This window comes from Xyrauchen texanus, chromosome 46, assembly GCF_025860055.1.
Source record: "Xyrauchen texanus isolate HMW12.3.18 chromosome 46, RBS_HiC_50CHRs, whole genome shotgun sequence".
NCBI classification, from domain to species: Eukaryota; Metazoa; Chordata; class Actinopteri; order Cypriniformes; family Catostomidae; genus Xyrauchen; species Xyrauchen texanus.
In genome coordinates, this window is record NC_068321.1 from 2,966,669 (window position 1) to 2,990,083 (window position 23,415).

Sequence of the window (23,415 nt, forward strand, 5' to 3'; positions counted from 1 at the left end):
CTGACACATTTCTGAGCACAACCACACGAAATTGAGTTGTGTAGAAAGAACGCTAGTATGTTTCAGTTCTTCTCTGTATCTTTTGCTGCATTTAAGTTCATTTCTTTTTTAGGACAAATTAACAGACGTTTCTTTCTTCAAGTGTACATTTTGTTGCTTGACAATTTCCTTTATGAGGTGCAACACCCAGAAATTACACAATTATTTTAGGTGATTCATTTTTACTTTGTCAAGAAAGACATCAGTAGATTCACAGGGATATTCATATTAGTGTGATAACATGTATTTATTTTAACATCTGTCTGTGTCATGCAGGATTCGTCCTCAGCTGGCAAAGGAGAAGATTGAAGGATGTCACATCTGTACGTTTGTGATGCCAGGCGAGCCGCAAGTGGTTTTGGGAAAGGATAAAGCCTTCACGTACGATTATGTGTTTGACATGGACTCAACGCAGGACAGCATCTATGCCAACTGCACTGAGAAACTCATTGAAGGGTGTTTTGAAGGTTACAATGCCACAATCTTCGCATACGGGCAGGTGTGTGTTTGTGTGTATGTTAGCTGTGTTCATTTTCACTGAGTCTTATATTATATGCATGTGTATAAATTAAAACCATGCATTTTTCATGATCTGTAGCCAGCTTTCGCTGTGACCTGCATTTCATGGCCGACTTACAGTCCAACACCAGCACACAGCACTGATATCTGTCTGTCTCTCTCTGTCACAGTGTTAATCCTGATTTATATCAACAGTCTTACTCATCCAACAGACAGACAGATCAAATTCCACCACACCAAATACACATGTAGCACAGTTTGCAATACACTGTATTTATAAAGATTTGTTCAGGTGTAAAATTAAATATGAGATGATGTTTATATGTGAATGTGAAATAGCTATTAATGCACATTATAGAGTCAGACATTAACTTTTTTAAAAGGCAATATTTGAACACTAGAATTGATTTTCAGGAGCATTTCTAAGCAGATAACACACCATGTTGACCATTTCAGTCATCACAACTCTGAATAAGTTTTGTAGTATTCTGATTGATATGATATAAGTTGGTAGGTTTGGTCTCGGCAGACTAGATCTGTTTATGCTGCTGCAGAGACTTGCTACTGCTAAACACACAGTCAAGCATGTATGACATGCTGCAGCCGCACAATTAACCATTAGACATACAAACAATCCCCTTCAAGCAGGTCTAGACAGGTGGTGCTGGTGAGGAGGAGGGTTTCAATGAGAAAACTCATAATGCGCTGCAATGAACCCAGCTTACTTGTATCCAGGTGATTTAAATGGTTAAAAAGTGACAGTTGATTGGCTAACAATGTACACGTCAAAGTCAAAGAACCTATCAGCTTGTGCCATGTATGTGGAGTTAAGTAAACTTAGTAATTTATGTCCAATGCCTCAAATAAATCAGTTATTTGAAATGGATATTCTGGAATGTATCAAATGTTTGATAACAGATAAATCAAAACAGTGGAATTCACTGTCTACCGCCAGACAAAAGCAACAAAGTGTGTTCTTAGTTCTTCTTTGTTGTGAAAGTGTTATGCTTCTGTTTGTAGCAAAAACAACGCAAGTTCTCGAGTAAACAAGTCAACGCGCAAGGTTTAAGCGTGAGTCATTGTGAACATTGCTTCTCACGTGCAGTCGTGAACACGCAAAGGTTGCGGAAGTCAAGATTTTCACTTGAAAATTTTAGTCAACTATTTCTGTAAAGCTGATTGTGGCAGCGGGGGCGTGGTCAAGCGCCCGTCCGGGAGAGAAAAGCGGTAAGGGTGCTTACACCTGAGCTAAATTATGTCTAACACCTGTCTCTAATTTCAGTGAGCATGGGGAGAGCGGCATAAAAGGGCAGCGAGAGGGCCTCCAGGGAGAGAGAGATGACAAGCTAACTCAGTGCGCTTATATTGTATTGTGTGTTATAGTGATATTGTAAGAACAACGGGAATTAAAAGCTTACCTTGTGGTGAAGACTTGTTTCCTGTCCTCCTTCATGTGAGAGGTGTTACACTGATGTAGTTTTTTCAGTGTTAAAATATGCAGAAATAACCATAAGTAAGCCATTCGTAGGTTAATTTTCTCAAAAACTGTAAACAATGAATCTCTTTGGCACAATAAAAATTCCTGTTTGTTTAGAGCGACCCACTTAGAACCACCCCAACAACAACACTGAACCAATGGTGTGAGTTGGGGGCGGGACTAACTCTTTGTATGACCAACCACAGGCGGAGAGCGTAAAGCTGTTTTGAAAGCATTGTTTATTTTTGCAATTACTTTGGTGCCGCTAGTGTCACAGACATACTTAAGCGTTAAGTTAAATCATTTTTACCTTTCAAAATTATATGACATCACATCAATACTCTGGAACATTTGCTAAACAATCAAAGTATTTTCAGTTAGATTGAATTTGCACTTCTGTTGAAACATACAACTTGTTTTATTTTTTATCATATTCTGTACATAATAAGCTTTCATTACTAAGAAAATGTCATATCTCTTTTGAATGTGGACACACAGATCAGATGTTTGTGTTGTATCTCAGACAGGCTCAGGGAAGACATATACGATGGGCACAGGGTTTGACATGACTCTATCAGATGAAGAGCTGGGCATCATCCCACGAGCAGTCAGTCATCTGTTTAAAGGCATCGAACAGAGACAACAGACAGCAGCAGATCAGGGACGTCCCGCCCCAGAGTTCAAGATCAGTGCACAGTTCCTGGAGGTACTAGTGCTTTTGTGGATGTTGCACCTTTAAACTTGATTTTAGTGCTAAAAAATTGGTTGCATTTAATAACATAATTCAAACTGATATATCAGTATGGCTATTATTACTTTATTTTTATTAAATTACATTACATTACATTATATTATATTATATTATATTACATTATGTTATATTAAATTATATTATATTCAATGATCCATCCATCCATCCATCTTCAACCGCTTATCCGAAGTCGGGTCGCGGGGGCAGCTGCTCCAGCAGGGGGCCCCAAACTTCCCTATCCCGAGCCACATTAACCAGCTCTGACTGGGGGACCCCGAGGCGTTCCCAGGCCAGTGTGGAGATGTAATCTCTCCACCTAATCCTGGGTCTTCCCTGAGGCCTCCTCCCAGCTGGACGTGCCTGAACCAGGGGGCATCCTTACCAGATGCCCAAACCACCTCAACTGACTCCTTTCGACGCAAAGCAGCAGCAGCTCTACTCCGAGCTCCTCACGGATGACTGAGCTCCTCACCCTATCTCTAAGGGAAGAAGCCCGCCACCCATCTGAGGAAGCCCATTTCGGCCACTTGTACTCATGACCTATTTCTTTCGGTCACGACCCAGCCTTCTTGACCATAGTGGTGCGATAGAGCGAGTGCAATGCCGCCCCTGCTGCCCCGATTATCCGGCCAACCTCCATTGTCCCCTCACTCGTGAACAAGACCCCAAGACCCCATTGACCTTTGGTCTAGGGTGCTCTGGTACCACATACAGTGAGGAAAATAAGTATTTGAACACCCTGCTATTTTGCAAGTTCTCCCACTTGGAAATCATGGAGGGGTCTGAAATTGTCATCATAGGTGCATGTCCACTGTGAGAGACATAATCTAAAAAATAAAATCCAGAAATCACAATGTATGATTTTTTAACTATTTATTTGTATGATACAGCTGCAAATAAGTATTTGAACACCTGTCTATCAGCTAGAATTCTGACCCTCAAAGACCTGTTAGTCTGCCTTTAAAATGTCCACCTGCACTCCATTTATTATCCTTAATTACATGCACCTGTTTGAGGTCGTTAGCTGCATAAAGACACCTGTCCACCCCATACAATCAGTAAGATTCCAACTACTAACATGGCCAAGACCAAAGAGCTGTCCAAAGACACTAGAGACAAAATTGTACACCTCCACAAGGCTGGAAAGGGCTACGGGGAAATTGCCAAGCAGCTTGGTGAAAAAATGTCCACTGTTGGAGCAATCATTAGAAAATGGAAGAAGCTAAACATGACTGTCAATCTCCCTCGGACTGGGGCTCCATGCAAGATCTCACCTCGTGGGGTCTCAATGATCCTAAGAAAGGTGAGAAATCAGCCCAGAACTACACGGAAGGAGCTGGTCAATGACCTGAAAAGAGCTGGGACCACCGTTTCCAAGGTTACTGTTGGTAATACACTAAGACGTCATGGTTTGAAATCATGCATGGCACGGAAGGTTCCCCTGCTTAAACCAGCACATGTCAAGGCCCGTCTTAAGTTTGCCAATGACCATTTGGATGATCCAGAGGAGTCATGGGAGAAAGTCATGTGGTCAGATGAGACCAAAATAGAACTTTTTGGTCATAATTCCACTAACCGTGTTTGGAGGAAGAAGAATGATGAGTACCATCCCAAGAACACCATCCCTACTGTGAAGCATGGGGGTGGTAGCATCATGCTTTGGGGGTGTTTTTCTGCACATGGGACAGGGCGACTGCACTGTATTAAGGAGAGGATGTATTATGAGATTTTGGGGAACAACCTCCTTCCCTCAGTTAGAGCATTGAAGATGGGTCGAGGCTGGGTCTTCCAACATGACAATGACCCGAAGCACACAGCCAGGATAACCAAGGAGTGGCTCTGTAAGAAGCATATCAAGGTTCTGGCGTGGCCTAGCCAGTCTCCAGACCTAAACCCAATAGAGAATCTTTGGAGGGAGCTCAAACTCCGTGTTTCTCAGCGACAGCCCAGAAACCTGACTGATCTAGAGAAGATCTGTGTGGAGGAGTGGGCCAAAATCCCTCCTGCAGTGTGTGCAAACCTGGTGAAAAACTACAGGAAACGTTTAATTGCAAACAAAGGCTACTGTACCAAATATTAACATTGATTTTCTCAGGTGTTCAAATACTTATTTGCAGCTGTATCATACAAATAAATAGTTAAAAAATCATACATTGTGATTTCTGGATTTTGTTTTTTAGATTATGTCTCTCACAGTGGACATGCACCTACGATGACAATTTCAGACCCCTCCATGATTTCCAAGTGGGAGAACTTGCAAAATAGCAGGGTGTTCAAATACTTATTTTCCTCACTGTACACTTATGAGCATCCTTATGTTCGAACATGGTATTTGTTACAGATAATCCATGACTAGCACAGAAGTATAATAACAAACAACCACTCGAGTTCAGGTCGGGGAGGCCGTTCCTCCCAATCACGCCTTTCCAGGTGTCCCTGTCATTTCCCACATGCGCGTTGAAGTCATCCAGCATCACTATGGAGTCCCCTACTGGGGCCCTATTCAGGACTCTATTCAGGGTCTCCAAGAAGGCCGAATACTCTGAACTGCTGTTCGGTGCATATGCACAGACAACAGTCAGAGTCCCCCCCCCCACAACCCGTAGGCATAGAGAGGCGACCCTCTCGTCCACCGGGGTAAACTCCAACGTAGTGGCGCTCAGCCGGGGGCTCGTGAGTATCCCCACATCCTGGGAAACTCAAGAGAAGAATAGAGTCCATCCCCTGTCCAGGAGTACGGATCCAGAGCCAAAACTGTGCGTCAAATTAAGCCCCACCAGATCCAACTGGTAATGCTCCACCTCCCTCACCAGTTCCGGCTCCTTCCCCCCCAGTGAGGTGACGTTCCACGTCCCTAGAGCTAGCCTTTGCTGCCCATGTCTGGTCTGTTGAGGCCCACAGCCTTCACTGCCACCCATATGGCAGTGCACCCGACTCCTGCAGTTTCTCCAATAGGTGGTGGGCCCAAGGGATGTAGAGGGGGGTGTCACGTCGCTTCTTCGGGCTGTGCCCGGCCAGGCTCTGTGACAAGCCCGGCCACCAGGCGCTCACCGACGAGCCCTCCATCTGGGCCTGGCTCCAGACGGGGGTCCCGGGCTTCCTCCGGGCAGGGTAACTCCTCCTCTTACCGTTTTTTTCATGGAGTCTTTGTGAACCATTCTTAGTCTGGCCCTCACCTGAGACCACTTTGCCTTGGGACACCCTACCAGGAGCAACTGGCTCCAGACAACACAGCCCTCAGGATCATAAGGGCACACAAACCTATTTAATATTATATTATATTATATTCCTCCCGCTCCATTGTCCCCTCACTCGTGAACAAGACCCCGAGGTACTTGAACTCCTTCACTTGGGGCAATACCTCCTTCCCTACCTGGAGTACACACTCCATGTCCAATTAAATTATATTACATTATATTATATTATATTACATTGCATTATATTATATTGTATTATATTAAATGATATTACATTATATTATATTGTATTACATTATATTACATTATATTATATTATATTATATTATATGATATTACATTACCATCCATCCATCCATCCATCTTCAACCGCTTATCCGAAGTCGGGTCGCGGGGGCAGCTGCTCCAGCAGGGGGCCCCAAACTTCCCTATCCCGAGCCACATTAACCAGCTCTGACTGAGGCGTTCCCAGGCCAGTGTGGAGATGTAATCTCTCCACCTAGTCCTGGGTCTTCCCCGAGGCCTCCTCCCAGCTGGACGTGCCTGAAACACCTCCCTAGGGAGGCAGCCAGGGGGCATCCTTACCAGATGCCCAAACCACCTCAACTGACTCCTTTCAACGCAAAGGAGCAGCGGTTCTACTCCGAGCTCCTCACGGATGACTGAGCTCCTCACCCTATCTCTAAGGGAGAAGCCCGCCACCCTTCTGAGGAAGCCCATTTCGGCCGCTTGTACTCGCGACCTAGTTCTTTCGGTCATGACCCAACCTTCATGACCATAGGTGAGGGTAGGAACAAAAATTGACCGGTAGATCGAGAGCTTTGCCTTTCGGCTCAGCTCTCTTTTCGTGACTAACGGTGCGATAGAGCGAGTGCAATACCGCCCCTGCTGCCCCGACTCTCCGGCCAACCTCCCGCTCCATTGTCCCTCACTCGTGAACAAGACCCCGAGGTACTTGAACTCCTTCACTTGGGGCAAAACCTCATTCCCTACCTGGAGTACGCACTCCATCGGTTTCCTGCTGAGAACCATGGCCTCAGAATTAGAGGTGCTAATCCTCATCCCAGCTGCTTCACACTCGACTGCCAAGCGATCCAGTGAGAGCTGAAGGTCACGGACCGATGATGACATGAAGACAACATCATCTGCAAAAAGCAGCGATGAGATCCCCAGCCCACCGAACCGCACACCTTCCCCACCCCGACTACGCCTCGATATCCTGTCCATGAATATCACAAACAGGATTGGTGACAAAGCGCAGCCTTGGCGGAGACCAACCCCCACATGGAATGAACTCGACTTTGTGCCGAGGACCCGGACACAGCCCTCGCTTTGGACGTACAGGGATTGGATCAGCCCTAAGAAGGGACCCCCCACCCCGTACTCCAGCAGCACCTCCCACAGTCTCTCCGGGGGACCCGGTCATACGCCTTCTCCAGATCCACAAAACACATGTAGACCGGATGGGCATACTCCCAGGCCCCCTCCAGGATCCTTGCGAGTAAAGATCTGGTCCGTCGTTCCACGGCCAGGACGAAAACCGCATTGTTCCTCTTCAATATGAGGTTCGACAATCGGCCGAACCCTCCTCTCCAGCACCTTGGAGTAAACTTTACCAGGGAGGCTGAGAAGTGTGATACCCCTGTAGTTGGCACACACTCTCTGATCCCCCTTTTGAAGAGGGAACCACCACCCCGTTCTGCCACTCCTTAGGCACTGTCCCAGATTTCCACGCAATGTTGAAGAGGCGTGTCATCCATGACACCCCCTCCACATCCAGAGCTTTCAGCATTTCTGGTCGGATCTCATCAATCCCGGGGCTTTGCCACTGCGGAGTTGTTGACTACCTCAGTGACCTCCCCAGGTAAATAGAATCTGATCCCCCATCATCCTCCGGCTCTGCCTCTACCATAGAGGGCGTGTTGGGATTTAGGAGTTCTTCAAAGTGTTCCTTCCACGCCCAATAACCTCCTCGGTTGAGGTCAACAGCGTCCCATCTTTGCTGTATACAGCTTGAATGGTTCCCCGTTTCCCCTCCTAAGGTGGCGGACGGTTTTCCAGAAGCACTTTGGTGCGGACCGAAAGTCCTTCTCCATGGCTTCTCCGAACTTTTCCCACACCCACTGCTTTGCCTCCCTCACGGCTGAGGCCGCAGCCCTTCGGGCCTGTCGGTACCTTGCAACTGCCTCCGGAGACCTCCGGGACAACAAATCCCGGAAGGCCTCTTTCTTCAGTCGGACGGCTTCCCTGACCACCAGTGTCCACCACGGTGTTCGAGGGTTACCACCCCTTGCGGCACCTAAAACCTTGAGGCCGCAGCTCTCCACCGCGGCTCGGCAATGGAAGCTTTGAACATTGCCCACTCGGTTCAATGTCCCCAACCTCCGCAGGGATGCCTGAAAAGCTCCGCCGGAGGTGTGAGTTGAAGATCTCGCGGACAGGGACCTCCTCCAAACGTTCCCAGTTCACCCGCACTACTTGCTTGGGCTTCCCAGGTCTGTCCAGAGTCTTTCCCCACCCCTGACCCAACTCACCACCAGATGGTGATCGGTTGACAGCTCTGCCCCTCTCTTTACCCGAGTGTCCAAAACATATGGCCTCAGATCCGACGACACGATTACAAAATCGATCATCGACCTTCGGCCTAGGGTGCTCTGGTACCACGTACACTTATGAGCATCCTTATGTTCGAACATGGTGTTTGTTATAGATAATCCATGACTAGCACAGAAATCCAATAACAAACATCCACTTGAGTTCAGATCAGGGAGGCCGTTCCTCCCAATCACGCCTTTCCAGGTGTCCCTGTCATTTCCCACGTATGCGTTGAAGTCACCCAGCATCACTATGGAGTCCCCTACTGGGGCCCTATTCAGGACTCTATTCAGGGTCTCCAAGAAGGCCGAATACTCTGAACTGCTGTTCGGTGCATATGCACAGACAACAGTCAGAGTTTTCCCCCCCACAACCCGTAGGCGTAGGGAGGCGACCCTCTCGTCCACCGGGGTAAACTCCAACGTAGTGGCGCTCAGCTGGGGGCTCGTGAGTATCCCCACACCCGCCCGTCGCCTCACACCCTGGGAAACTCCAGAGAAGAATAGAGTCCATCCCCTATCCAGGAGTACGGATCCAGAGCCAAAACTGTGCGTCGATGTAAGCCCCACCAGATCCAACTGGTAACGCTCCACCTCCCTCACTAGTTCCGGCTCCTTCCCCCCCAGTGAGGTGACATTCCACGTCCCCAGAGCAAGCCTTTGCTGCCCGGGTCTGGTCCGTCGAGGCCCACGGCCTTCACTGCCGCCCATATGGCAGCGCACCCGACTCCTGCGGTTCCTCCGATGGGTGGTGGGCCCAAGGGATGTAGAGGGGGGTTCCACGTTGCTTCTTCGGGCTGTGCCCGGCCGGGCTCCGTGACAAGCCCGGCCACCAGGCGCTCGCCGACGAGCCCTCCATCTGGGCCTGGCTCCAGACAGGGGCCCCGGGCTTCCTCCGGGCAGGGTAACTCCTCCTCTTGCCGTTTTATCCATGAGTCATTTTGAACCATTCTTAGTCTGGCCCCTCACCTGAGACCACTTTGCCTTGGGAGACCCTACCAGGAGCACATGGCTCCAGACAACACAACCCTCAGGATCATAAGGGCACACAAACCTCTCCACCACGATAAGGTGCTGGTTCCCGGAAAGGACATTACATTACATTACATTACATTATATTATATTATATTATATTACATTACGTTATATTATATTAAATGATATTATATTACATTATATTATATTATATTACATTATATTATATAATATTACATTACATTATATTATATTATATTATTATTTTATATTACATTACATTACATTACATTACATTACATTACATTAAACAGAAGCATATCTAGAATTATAAGACTTTTGTATAAGACTTTTTAAAAACAATTGAATCAGAAAAAAGCCCTGATATGATCTGTTTCTGCATGGGCTTAACCAGACTGACACAATTATAAAAAAATATGCAAATATCGGCTGATAATGATATGATCACTGATATTTTGTGTTTTTCTACATGTTGCTACAGTATGCAAGTAGTGTGATCTTTCTCTGTTCATTTATGTTCAGTTGTATAATGAAGAGGTGCTAGATCTCTTTGACACCACTCGTGATATGGAGATGAGGAAACAAAAATCTCACATTAAAATCCATGAGGACGCTAGCGGCAGCATCTACACTGTCGGGGTGACCACACGCACAGTCAGCTCAGAGACAGAAGTGAGTGTCACAGATTCTTCCTGTGTTTGAGTGCAAGCACTGTCTGTACTGACATGTTTGTTGTGTGTGATGTAGATGATGCAGTGTCTGAAGCTGGGCGCGCTCTCTCGCACTACCGCCAGCACACAGATGAACGTACAGAGTTCACGCTCACACGCCATCTTCACCATACACATCTGCCAAGTGCGAGTGTGTGCACCTGGAGAAAACGTAAGTATCGTCTTGAGTTATTCTGGAACATTTCACCAATTAAGACCCAAGACACGTTTCACCCGGACGAGGAATTAACATAAATACATTTTTCCTTTTCTCCACGCTACCTTTTCTGTTTACTATGCAAATTATCAAAGGTATGGAATGAAAAAGCACATTTACTCAAATTTTTTTTAAAAGAAATGAAAATCACATGAAATAGTGACAAAGTTATCATTGTTTAGATTTTTGCATTTAGTTTTAGTTGTTCTGTGGAAGTTTCCATCCACTCTCTGCACTATTCTGTATTTGACAGTGAAAACACGTAAAAAAAACGTTAAGGAAAATGGTTGTCGTCTGCTCGTTTCCATTCAAATGAACTTTTACAGATAAAATGTCATATAAGTTTTGGTTCAGCACAAAATAAATTTGCCCTTGGGGCATTTTTATACATAATTTTGTGTATATCATAAATTGTGTTCCTTTCGTGTCCCAGATGTCCCCAACTTTGTGTAAAATGGATTATGGAGTATTGAGGTGATTTATTGAAAAGTCAGAAATATCAGAAGACAATGTTGAAATGCAGAAGTATGCTTGTCTGTATTTGGGATTATTAGAAGAAATGATTGGCATTATTGAGCCTGTAATGCTTCTTTACACTCGTGAATTAAAAATACGGACAGTCCGTTCACATTATGTAATCTTATTTGTCCCTGCAGAAAGTATCTTGTGAAACGTGGAGCTGCGGTGTCCGAACAACACATAAAACTTCAACAATCCTCTTCATTCTGTTAGGATCACACAATTACATGCACACAATTATATTTTAGTTTTTCTGTTCTGAAACAGTGTCTGTACAACTCACTATTCACAATCGTTTTTTTTACCAGCATTGCATGGGATGAATTTAAAATGGTTTATTTTTACCGGGCGTTTTGGCCGCGCAGTCCATAATGTTCTGGAAAAACGTCCATCAAGAATAAAGGTGATGTCGTTGAGGAAAACTCAAGTCTCTTCATCTGTCAAGTGTACGTCTCCGTTATGCTGTTTGTTGTGAGGACACATGTGATGTAAATTCTGTCATGTGACTGACACTGGCACATTTTTCTCAACAAATCCAAACTAGTTTTTCACAACTTTTGACGTGTTGACAGGATTTATGTGCTAAAGCTAAATGGAATAATTTGATGTCGACACTTGTGAAATTTTAGCGATAATATGTGTTTCCATCAGCTTTATTTTCACGTGCTAAACCTTTTTCTGTAAAACAAATCCTTGGATGGAAACATAGTAACTGTGATTGTTCATTTTAGTTTATCTTAGTTTAGTATTTTTTTCTAAATGTAATTTTAGTTTTAGATAACGTTTCCCTTTTTAGATTTAAGAGCTACCGATGTAACACATTAACTGAGACTATTCAAATATGTTTAACGTGCACATTTCTTTCAGGGAATGCAGTTACCTCATTTTACATTATTATTGTTTTATTGGTGTCAAGGGTTTTTTGTGTTCAACACACGTTTATGTGATCTAAATAAGCACATTCAGTTTTTCTAAAATTACTTTATAAATAAAATTTATGAATTCACTTTTTAAGGGAAATATGATTATCATTGTCCATTGACAACTGAACCGAAAATAGCAGCGTTTATCTAGATATTTAGCTACTGTAAAAAAAATTATAAAATAAAATACAGCACAAGGACTAGAATCTGAGAATAATTTTGCATAACTGTCCGAACAAATGGACATGTGTCATGTTCATGTTTAATGTAACTTTAATTCAATTTCAATTCATTAATAGACTGCATATGAAAAAGGAACGCAAAAAATTATTTGGTAACACTTTAAAACAGTTAAAGACATGAACTAATAATGAACAATACTTTTAAAGCATTTGTTAATCTTGGTTAATGTTAATTTCATCATATAGTAACACATTTTTAAAATCAAAAGTTGTTTGTGTTAACATTAGTTAATGCACTAGAAACTAACATGAACAATTGTTTTATTAACTAACATTAACAAAGATTAATAAACGCTGTACAAAATATAGTGTTCATGATACATGATTCATTAACCGATGGCAATGAATGGAACCAAATATTCAAATGTTTTAAATATTTTAACTATAAATACCTAGATGAGCCAAAACATTATGACCACTCCCAGGTGAAGCAAACAACACTGATCATCTCCTAACAAAGCCACATGTCAAGGTCTGGGTTGATTAGATGGTAAACAAACAATCAGTACTCGTAGTCAACTTGTTGAATGCTGGTGAAATGTGCAGGAGTAAAGACCTGAGCGACAGGGTGTTGGGCACCCAAGGCTCATCGATGCACGGGGGCAACAAAGGCTATGCCGTCTGGTCCGAACTGACAGCAGGTGTACTGTGGCACAAGTCACACAAAATGTTAATGATGGTTCCGGGAGGAATGTGTCACAACACACAGTGCATCACATCCTGCTGCATATTATTCTGTCTTTTTTCTCAGTCTCCACATCAGGACAGTGAGACAGACAATCGACTGGCCAGCAACTCTTCTGAGATGGAAGAGTTTGAGACACTCACAGCCAAATTTCACTTTGTGGATCTGGCCGGATCAGAGCGGCTCAAGAGGACTGGAGCTACAGGAGACCGGGCCAAGGAGGGCATATCCATTAACTGTGGACTGGTCCGAACCACAAACACATAATCACCTCCTGCATGTCTTTTTGGGCTAGAGTAAATATCGATAATATAAATCAGGTTAAGTGTAACGGTTCATTTGATATATTTAGTCTGCTTGTCTTTTTTCACTGTGATGTAGCTGGCATTGGGAAATGTTATCAGTGCTTTAGGAGACAGGACCAAAAGATCGACGCACGTGCCTTACCGAGACTCAAAACTCACTCGCCTTCTGCAGGATTCACTGGGAGGAAACAGGTTGGTGTACGATTAGCTGGACTTCATCTTGGGTCATCAGTATTACAACTTCAATACTTTATTTGATTTAATGCATCGGAAAATGAGTAATTAAGTTTGCACGTTTTCTCTGGTCGGTCAGCCGAACAGTGATGATCGCCTGCATCAGCCCGTCAGATCAGGACTTCATGGAGACCCTCAACACACTGAAATACGCCAACAGAGCTCGCAACATCAAGAACAAGGTGATGGTGAACCAGGACAAGGCCAGCCAGCAGATCAGTGCTCTCAGAACGGAGATTGCCAGACTACAGATGGAGCTCATGGAGTACAGAACGGTGAGACTTTCGCCTCACAAATGAGTTCACAGGGTTTCAGCAAGAATGGGAACACTTGTTGTACATCAATGGTTTGTGCATTTATGTTTGGTAAATGATTGAAATCTCTCTTTCTCAGGGGAAGCGAATGGTTGGAGAAGATGGGCTCGAAAGCATCAACGACATGTGTCATGAGAACTCAATGCTGCAGATAGAGAATAATAATCTGCGCATGCGTGTGAAGGCTATGCAGGAAACTATAGACGCTCAGGGTGCCCGACTCACACAGCTCCTCAGTGAACAGGCCAATCAGGTGCTCGCCAGAGCAGGTAACACATTAGTGCCGCCCACACCAATTAAAATGATTTTTTTTTTTTTTTGGGGAGGTATTTTTTCTCCTTTTTCACCCAATTTGGAATGCCCAATTCTCAATGCGCTTTTTAAATCCTTGTGGTCACGTAGTGACTCGCCTCAATCCTGGTGGCGGAGGATGAATCCCAGCTGCCTCCGCGTCTGAGACCATCAACCCGTACATCTTATCATGTGGCTTATTGAGCGCGTTGCCACGGAGACATAGCGCATGTGGGGATTCACACCATCCACCGCGGCATCGACGCTTAACTCACCACACGCCCCACTGAGTAGCAAACTAGCGAACTCCAGGGGTGGTTGTCAGGCCCCCCTGAATCAAAAGGTTGAATATTGAATAAGATGTTTGAATATTATCTGATTATTGACTGTGTTTCAGGTGAAGGCAGCGAGGAGATTGGAAATATGATTCAGAATTACATCAAGGAAATTGAAGATCTGAGGTAAACAAATCACGTTATATTGTTTACTCATTGCTTTACTGTTCTATACTGATTGGGGGATGCTTGCTTTACTGATTGAGAAAATAGTACAGGTGTAAAAAAAATTTTTAAGAACTTTCTTCTTCTGTGAGGTAAAAAGAAAAAAATTCTGCACTTCATTTGGGATTTTTTAGATCTTTACATATATATTTCTCGATTTCACTATTCATTTGCATATGCCAAAAAAATTAAAAATACATTATATAGAATAACATCTCTACAGTAAAAACCTACACTTCTATAATTTGAAACAAGAAGAAAATATAAGAATGTGTCATGTATTGGGGGCAGATTGCTGCCATCTGGTAAAAAGAAAAATAACATGACTTAAAAATCATGTTATGACAATAATAGCCAGTAGATGGCTTCAGTGTTCCATGCAGCCACGGGTATTTCCATTTGTAGTAATTCTAGATTTTATCTGAAGTTATGCATTTGGATATATATTTAGACATTATCACACTATTATTTTAGCCATTTTCTTTTTTACTGTTTTGAAATGTCAGTTTTTTGCAATAAATGCTTGCAGTCAAACCTAACCTGGTGTTACAAAGAGACATAAAATCAAAAATTCAAACATCAAAATGTAAAAACTCAAAGTAAATTAATAATAATGTCAAGAAAATGAAATGTAATGAACAGAAATGAACAGTAATGGACTGTGAAATTTCAATTAGTTTATAAAACAGAAGACTCAGACTTTGTTCTTTGTTCTGTGTGTGTGTGTGTGTGTGTGTGTGTGTGTGTGTGTGTGCGCATGCGTGTGTGAGGTTATCTATGCTAACTGTTAAAAACACATGGAGAAAATAATCTAAAAACCTTTGCGTTTTGAGTTATATGAATTGATATCACATTTTGAAAACACTATTCCATAATTCTTCCATAAATTTCAGAGCTTAATGATTCTTCAGTGATTAAAAATGCACTCTGTTTGATCAAGTAATGAATATTTACATACAGATAGTTCAGTGTTCCTGTGACGGGCTGTAACACCCAAAAACTTCAGCATACAAAGTGACAACTTATGCAACAAGACCACATAGCCATTTTAGATCTTGTTAGAAATCATAATATATCTTTTAATATTGTGTGGATTTTTTTTTAATGCTTTTTAACCAGTTAGCTAAAATGGGTATGTGGTAATTTTTTATATTGTGTTGAGCCTCTCTGTTGGCCCACCACCTGCAGAGAGTGAAGAAGGGGACTGGTGCAATGCCCAGTTGGCAGCAGACTGAGGTGGAGGCCCATGCACACTGGACCTTGGTTACAGAAACTGGCTTTTGGTACATAGAATGTGACCTCTCTGGTGGGAAAGGAGCCAGAGTTTGTGTGGGAGGTTGATTAATGCCAACTAGATATAGTTGGGCTTATTTTGGCGACAGCATAAAGTGAGAACCTGTAGAGATTTTTCTATACCGTCTAAATCTTTGTATGAAAATATCTTTGTGCGCACTCCATATGGCTGTGAGACTGATAGTGAAAGAGACAAACAAATATGGAGAAAGATGAACATACAGAATGCGGACATTTCCGAAACATGTTTTCTCACGTTCTAGGATGAGAGTGCTTCTATTGAGGCGAATGCACACAGCATGCACGGGGAGAGAAAGAGAGAGATAGAGAGAGAATGAGAGTGAGAGAAAACCTCAGGTTCTAATCACTTTACATTCTGAGAGAAAATGAGGAAGAGCTTGTAATGCTGTGCAGCCTAGCTGCTGTTAGTTACTGTTTATGAGGATACCGTCAATCTTTCCAACCGGCATCTGTTCTTCTTTAAACATGGATAGAGAAGAGTGAAGCTATCACGTAAATTACCTCAGGAATTATGAAATAACACCTTTGTCAACAGCACATTTATATCTAGAAGGCTATATAGTTGTCAGAAAGGTTTCCAGTATCCTATGAAAGGCTAAATCCAAAACAAATATGTGATGTAGGAGTTTGCTTCATAATCAAAGCAAATGATTATTTTCAACTAGTGAGAAGCCAAATTTATTTCTTGGATTGAAAACAATGCAGAGTAGATAATACAAATCAAATATTATTTTTAATAATTATTTATTGATTGATTGTTTTTTCATTGTAATGGGCATACTAGTAGGCTAAAAATATTAAGAATAATGTTATGTTCTCACATATGGCATACCACTATATCATGGTTATTTAAAATATAAACACTTTTTTGTTGTTTTTTATTTTTAGAAGAAAAAAAACTATATTGAGATACACTACAATCTTGTAGTTTAGCTCAGTAGACGAGAGGGTCACCTCAAAACTGAAAGTTCACAGTATCCGGCCTTCTTGGAGATCCTAAGTGAGGCTCTGGAAAAGGTGCCACTTGGGAATTCTATAGTCCAGCTGGACTTCAATGCCCATGTTGCAGACGACAGAGAAACTTGGGTGGGAATGATTGGGAGGACTGGCATGCCTGATCTGATCCTGAGCAGTGTTTTGTTATTGGACTTATGTGATAGTCATGGATATGCCATAATGTCCAAACATAAGGTTGTTCATAAGTGTACTTGGTACCAGAACACCTTAGGCAAAATTTCAATGATCAACTTTGTTGTCACATTATCTGTGACTGTATGTTTTGGACATTTGGGTGAAGATAAGCTGTCAACTAATAACCACCTGATTGTGACTTGAATCATGTGGTGAGGGGGATTACCAGACAGACCTGGCAAACTTAAATGAATTTTGAGGGTGCATTGGAAGCATTTGATTGAGACTCCTGTCCAGAAACTTTATTTACAACCACCTCTTCCACTTCTCCTATCCCTGGCAGAGGTCACCAAAGTGGTCAAAAAAGGGGGGGGGGGGTGTACTGTGTAGCTCAGTGAGTATTGAAGCTGACTACCAGCCAGGTCTCCTAAGCAACCAAGTTGGCCCGTTTGCAAGGGAGAATTTACATTCACATGGTCACATGGGGTAGCCTCTACATGGTATCTATAATGTGTGGTTCTCGTTCTTGGTGGGGCGCGTGGTGAGTTGTGTGTGGATGCCGCGTAGAATTGCGTGGGGCTCCACACACACTACATCTCCTTGGTAACGCTCTCAACAAGCCATGTGAGATACGTGGATTGACTGTCTCAGACGCGGACGCAACTGAGATTCATCCTCCACCACTCAGATTGAGGCGAGTCACTAAGCCACCACGAGGACTTAGAGTGAATTGGGAATTGGGCATTCCAGATTGGGGAGAAAAGGGGAGAAAATCACAAAAAAAAAGCTCCAATGTGGCAAGGTGCCTGCGGTAGATGAGATTTGCTCTGAGATGCCTAAGGCTCTAGATGTTGTTGCGTTGTCATGGCTGACACGCCATTTCAGCATAGCATAAAGATTGGGGACAGTACCTGGGGATTGCAGTCCGTCTTTCCATCCATCCATCCAGAAAGATCATAACCATTGATGAGATATGGAACATATATCAACTTGTAAAATATGCCCTTAGGCACCATGGTCTGGTAAAACAACCGTGAGAGCTTTGCCTTAACGCACCATGGTCTGGTGAAACGGCCTTGTGATCTGTATGTTTAGGCACCATATTCCGGTAAAACAGCCTTGAGAGCTTTGCGTTTAGGCACCATGGTCTGGTAAAACGGCCTTGAGAGCTTTGCGTTTAGGCATCATGTTCTGGTAAAACGACCTTGATGCGTTTAGGCACCATGGTCTGGTAAAACGGCCTTGAGAGCTTTCCGTTTAGGCATCATGGTCTGGTAAAACAGCCTTGAGAGCTTTGCCTTTAGGCACTATGGTCTGGTAAAACAGCCTTGAGAGCTTTGCGTTTAGGCACCATGGTCTGGTAAAACGGCCTTGAGAGCTTTGCGTTTAGGCATCATGTTCTGGTAAAACGACCTTGATGCGTTTAGGCACCATGGTCTGGTAAAACAGCCTTGAGAGCTTTCCGTTTAGGGACCATGGTCTGGTAAAACGGCCTTGAGAGCTTTGTGTTTAGGCACCATGGTCTGGTAAAATGACCTTGATGCGTTTAGGCACCATGGTCTGGTAAAACGGCCTTGAGAGCTTTCCGTTTAGGGACCATGGTACGGTAAAAGGACCTTGAGGGCTTTGCCTTTAGGCACCATGGTCCGGCAAAACACCCGTATTATTGCAGCTGCTGCTCCGGTCTGCCTATTGATCTCATGCTCCAACTTTCCCTGTCTTGTGAACAAGACATCGATATACTTAAACTCGTCCACTTGGGGAAGCAGCTTACTCCCTACCCGGAGAGGACAATCTACCCTTTTTTAGAGGTGCTGACCCTCATTCCAGCCACTTTACATTTGGTTGCAAATCACCCTCAAAGCCTGACAATGCCAACAGTACACCGTCTACAAAAAGTAGAAATGCAAACATGAGCCCCCATACTGGACACACTCATTTCCTAGACTGCCCATTGAAATCCTGGTCATGAATATCAGAAACAGGATAGGTGACAAAAGACAGATTTACTTGGTGAAGTCTAAAATCCCACTGGGAACAAGCTTTAATTAATGCCGATAATACATGCACAGCTCTTGCAATGGTTACAAAGGGACTAAATGGCATGCATTAGTGGCCCTGTACCCCATACTCCAGCAGCAGGGACTGAATATCAAGTATTTGTGACCCGGTTACCCATACTCCAGCAGCATCCCCTACAGGACACCCCAGGTGGCTCCAAGTCCACAAAAGACATGTAGACTGGATGATCAAACTCACATACCCCATCTAGAATCTGCGCTAGGGTAATGAGCTGATCCACTGTTCCACGATATGGTTGGATGGATGAAATTATTTTCAGACAGATTTAACAAAAATTATTATTGAACCATATATTTTATAGAAGTCAGACTTACCATGTGTTTCCAAGGTAGCTGCCATTTCTTTTATTTATTTATTCTCTTCATACAGGAAATAGTTAAATAGCTCTTCCTGATTATTTGTAAAGAGACATGACCTTTAGTGCAGCACCTCAGAGAATAAATCTTAGGACAAAATCGTTAAATATTTGATATCATTTTTGAATAAAACAAAATTATGAGAAAAAATTACATAAAAAAAATATTGTATATATATATATATATATTATTTTACAATAACTGAGGGCTTTTGTGTATGTGTGTTTCAGAGCTAAACTTCTGGAGAGTGAAGCAGTGAATGAAAACTTGAGGAGGAACCTCACACGGGCGTCTAGTCGCCCCCCATTCTACGGAAACTCTGGAACGTTCTCTCCTGCTCTGCTGGGGGCCGACCCGAGTCAGGAGACTAGTGACATCATCGATATTGCCAAGAAAGACCTGGAGAAATTGAGAAGGAAGGAAAAGAAGAAGAAGAAGAGGTAATGACAGGGTGAACTCAGTGTCAATTGTTCCTATGACAATTGAATTATTTAGGCCTAGATGTTTTCCCTTGTATAATTATGGAACACCACCCATCTTGGTTTGTATTTCGGTGAATTTACACTGAAATATTTATCACATGAAACTCGGAAGTTATGACAGTGAAAAATCTTTCCTAAACAATATTTCGAAGTTTTATCCACTACATATCCACTAAAACAGTGGCATATTTTACATTTGGTTAAAGTTATTAGATGACATTTAATCCCTTAGTCACCGATGAATAGTTTGATGGTGATATCAGTTAGAAGAAGGTTTTGCATGTGACCTTCTACTCTTCTTTTCTAATGTCAGTGCCGTGGCTTCTCTATCTGTCTCTGTTTGTGCTCCTCTCTCTGACCTCTGACCTCTGAAGACTCCAGCAGTTGCTGGTCGACAGGAGAGAGGAGGAGAATGAGGAGATGGAGGAAGACAGGTTTGTCCCTGTGTCACCCTCTGTACAGTAATTACACATAACCCACTGTCTTGCATCTTTGCTCACAGCCTTTAAACTCTCATTGTGCTTTTAAAACAGGTAGTTTCCAAACTTGAAGAACTGCCCAGAAAATGTCTTTACTTCATTTACTTTCAAGAGACTTTTGTTCAAATACACTTTGGTTGATTGTTGGTTGTTGAATCTCATGAAACCTGTCAAGAACATGCCAGATTATATTTAACAACCCCCCTTCCCCCTCACATTTTACAATGTGACATTTTCATGACAGTTAAGCACATTTTCCTTCCAAAAAAACAACAATAATAATTTTTGGTACTTTAGTGTTTGTTGTTTGTTGTATTGCCTTCAATTTACACTAAATTTAATAATAAAAAAAAAGATTATTGCATTTTTCATGAGAATCTATTGGGAATCACAATTAAGAATAATGAGAATTACATAAAAGTGAAATGTCTTTCACATATTACAGTAAAATACATTTTATTTTACATTTCTTTCATAATTGGAAATGCTAATAATAATGTCACAATACAAAATATATATGAAAAGACTTTTCTAACTTTAAAATATTACTATTTAATTTTTTTTATTTTGGGGTTAAATGTACGGAGCCCCCGAAGTGACCTGTGCAAAAAAGGTAGGCCTTAAAATACATGCACAGAAGCTAATTGTCTAAAGGCTTTTATGGAATTTTCCAAGCTGCATAAAGGCACAGTTAACTTACTCACTGGAATTTTTATATAGTCAATTAAAAGTGAAATGTGTCTGTAAACAATTGTTGGAAAAATTACTCATGTCAAGCAAAATGTAGCTGTCCTAAATGACTTGCCAAAACTATAGTTTGCTAATATGAAATCTGTGGAGTGGTTAAAAAAGTTTTAATGACTTCAACCTAAATGTATGTAAACCTCTGACATCAATATATATATATATATATATATATATATATATATATATATATATATATATATATATATTCTCTGATTGGTGGAGCTTTCACTGCTGTACTGTGGGTAATGTAGTTATTTACCATGAATTTCGCTATCAAACACGATTCTAAACAATGAAGTTGAAATAACACAGACAGATGGCTTCAACAGAAGCATATACCATCGATGAACATTCTTGTAGCTCATAGTAGGTCATTCAAGATTTATAAGTTATCGTTGAAAATCAATTAGTCTATGGGATAAATTAACTTCAGGAACCAGACTGTTGTGCTCTATTGTATGAATTAACATTAAACTTTAAAATGTTCTCATTGGCTGTGATTGTGTCATGTCACGCAGAAGTTCACGTTCAGTGTGAACAGACAAATGGTGGAAACTTGACGCATCACATCTGGTTAGGACACCGTGTGAGGCACGTTTAACTCTAAATTTGCATCACGTCTGCCATAATACATCCCTCCTAATTTTCTTTTTCTCCTCCATTTTTTCCCCAGATTATATATGATGAAACTGTTTACACTATCACTAAAAAGAGCCTTTTTTAAAGTTGGAAAACAGATTTTTAATATCTAGTTTGTTCATTTTTCTCTGTAGTACCAACGAGAAGATCAATGAGAAAGAGATGTCAGAACCAGCCAGTCAAGAGCCAGAGATGGTATGATTGGCAGTTCCCTCGGCATATCAGAACACAGTTCAAAAATAAGTAGGTTGTGATTGGTGGTTTGACATAAAACTGTTTTTTTTTTTTCCTGCAGGACAGCAGTGACCGTGAGGAGGGAGATGGAGAAGAGGAGGAGGAGGTGGATGAAGAAGAGTTGGAGGAGAGCTCTGAGGAGTCTGATTCTGAGCTGGATGAGAAAGGTGCTACATTTTACTGTCAAATAATCACCAATGTGATTATAAAGCGTCTTTAGCATTGAAAAGGCATTTGGAAAATTGCCATAGTAAATCATACACTTTGATTTTCTTTGCTTCATTTCTGTCAGTGTTGAATAAAGTGTTGAACATTTTACTTTAACACTATATTCCCAAACATAAACATAATATTACAACTTACATCTGCACAAACATTAAAGCCAATAAACAATTGAACTTGAATATGTTTTAAACTTGTGTTGTGATTACGCCGCGTCCTTTAAAAAAGCTACTCAATGAATAAAAGAGTAATTTACAATAGAGTAACTTCTTAAAGTAGCTAATACGTCAGTATATTCATTATATGTAGGCTTGGGATCGATGATCAATAATCTGAAGATTTACACGAGGATTATAGATATATATCGTGACTTTTCCAGATAGAATTAGGGCTGCCCATTGCACAATAGTCTTTGTGTTTTCATATAAAATTCTTTAGACGACATTGATTAATTATGAGCAGCAGATTATAATTAAGGGCGTCGCACACTGGACGTGTCTGGCGGACGACGTGGTGCGTTCTAAAAAATAAATTCTATGAAGGTACATACACAGTGTGGCTGCTTAATGGCCGAAACATACTCTACGCAAGTACGTGAATGAAGATGAGATCGCTTGGCCAACACATTGCCAACACGCGGTCCAGTTGAACATGCTTAATGTGCATTCTTGCGTTACTGGTGTGGGAACAAACCTCAGTACTCAAGGGGGCGATAGAGATACCTTCAAATGTCTGTCCCATTAAACTGGATGTGTCATTAATCAGGTAAGTTGATATAAATATACTGACTTACTCTTACTTGCTCAGCAATATTCTCTTCGAACTGTTGCTCCACCGTGACAGTAGTTGATTTGAAAGAGAAAACTCACCCTAGAAGCAGACAGTTCACACTAATGCCCCTATATCACATCTTGCGGTAACGCTGATAATGCAGTGCAATGTCACTTTCATTCTTGAAAAAGTAGAAAAACCTGTAACTTTTGTGTGTATGTGTCCTGTGCAAGGAGGTCTAAAGTAACCATCCTATGTTGTGATCCTGGTGCCTTGCGACCTGCTTCAGTATCACCCTCTTGTGGTCTCCCAAAGCTATTACGCCAACTGACAGTGAATTGCAAAGCATGCAAATTAGGCTTTTCATTTAAATGTCGGCAAATTTGTATATATTGATGCCTCAAAAATATATCGATAAAATAACGTACTGATCAATAATCGATAT

General features: G+C 42.1%; 1 protein-coding gene across 6 annotated transcripts in view; it reads left to right on the plus strand.

The window, feature by feature from the left end:
• LOC127638125 (kinesin-like protein KIF21A) overlaps nt 1-23,415 on the plus strand; it is a 75,849-nt gene that overhangs the window by 18,981 nt on the left and 33,453 nt on the right. For 5 of the 6 annotated variants that reach the window (XM_052119483.1, XM_052119482.1, XM_052119484.1 and 2 more), the window contains exons 2-14: nt 316-538; nt 2,559-2,741; nt 10,096-10,245; nt 10,321-10,455; nt 12,936-13,115; nt 13,251-13,366; nt 13,488-13,683; nt 13,802-13,991; nt 14,411-14,474; nt 19,627-19,836; nt 20,253-20,312; nt 21,878-21,938; nt 22,039-22,144. In XM_052119483.1, coding sequence (XP_051975443.1) covers nt 316-538; nt 2,559-2,741; nt 10,096-10,245; nt 10,321-10,455; nt 12,936-13,115; nt 13,251-13,366; nt 13,488-13,683; nt 13,802-13,991; nt 14,411-14,474; nt 19,627-19,836; nt 20,253-20,312; nt 21,878-21,938; nt 22,039-22,144 — 1,874 coding nt within the window. The remainder of the gene's footprint in view (nt 1-315; nt 539-2,558; nt 2,742-10,095; nt 10,246-10,320; nt 10,456-12,935; nt 13,116-13,250; nt 13,367-13,487; nt 13,684-13,801; nt 13,992-14,410; nt 14,475-19,626; nt 19,837-20,252; nt 20,313-21,877; nt 21,939-22,038; nt 22,145-23,415) is intronic. The other variant, XM_052119487.1, reaches the window with a different exon arrangement.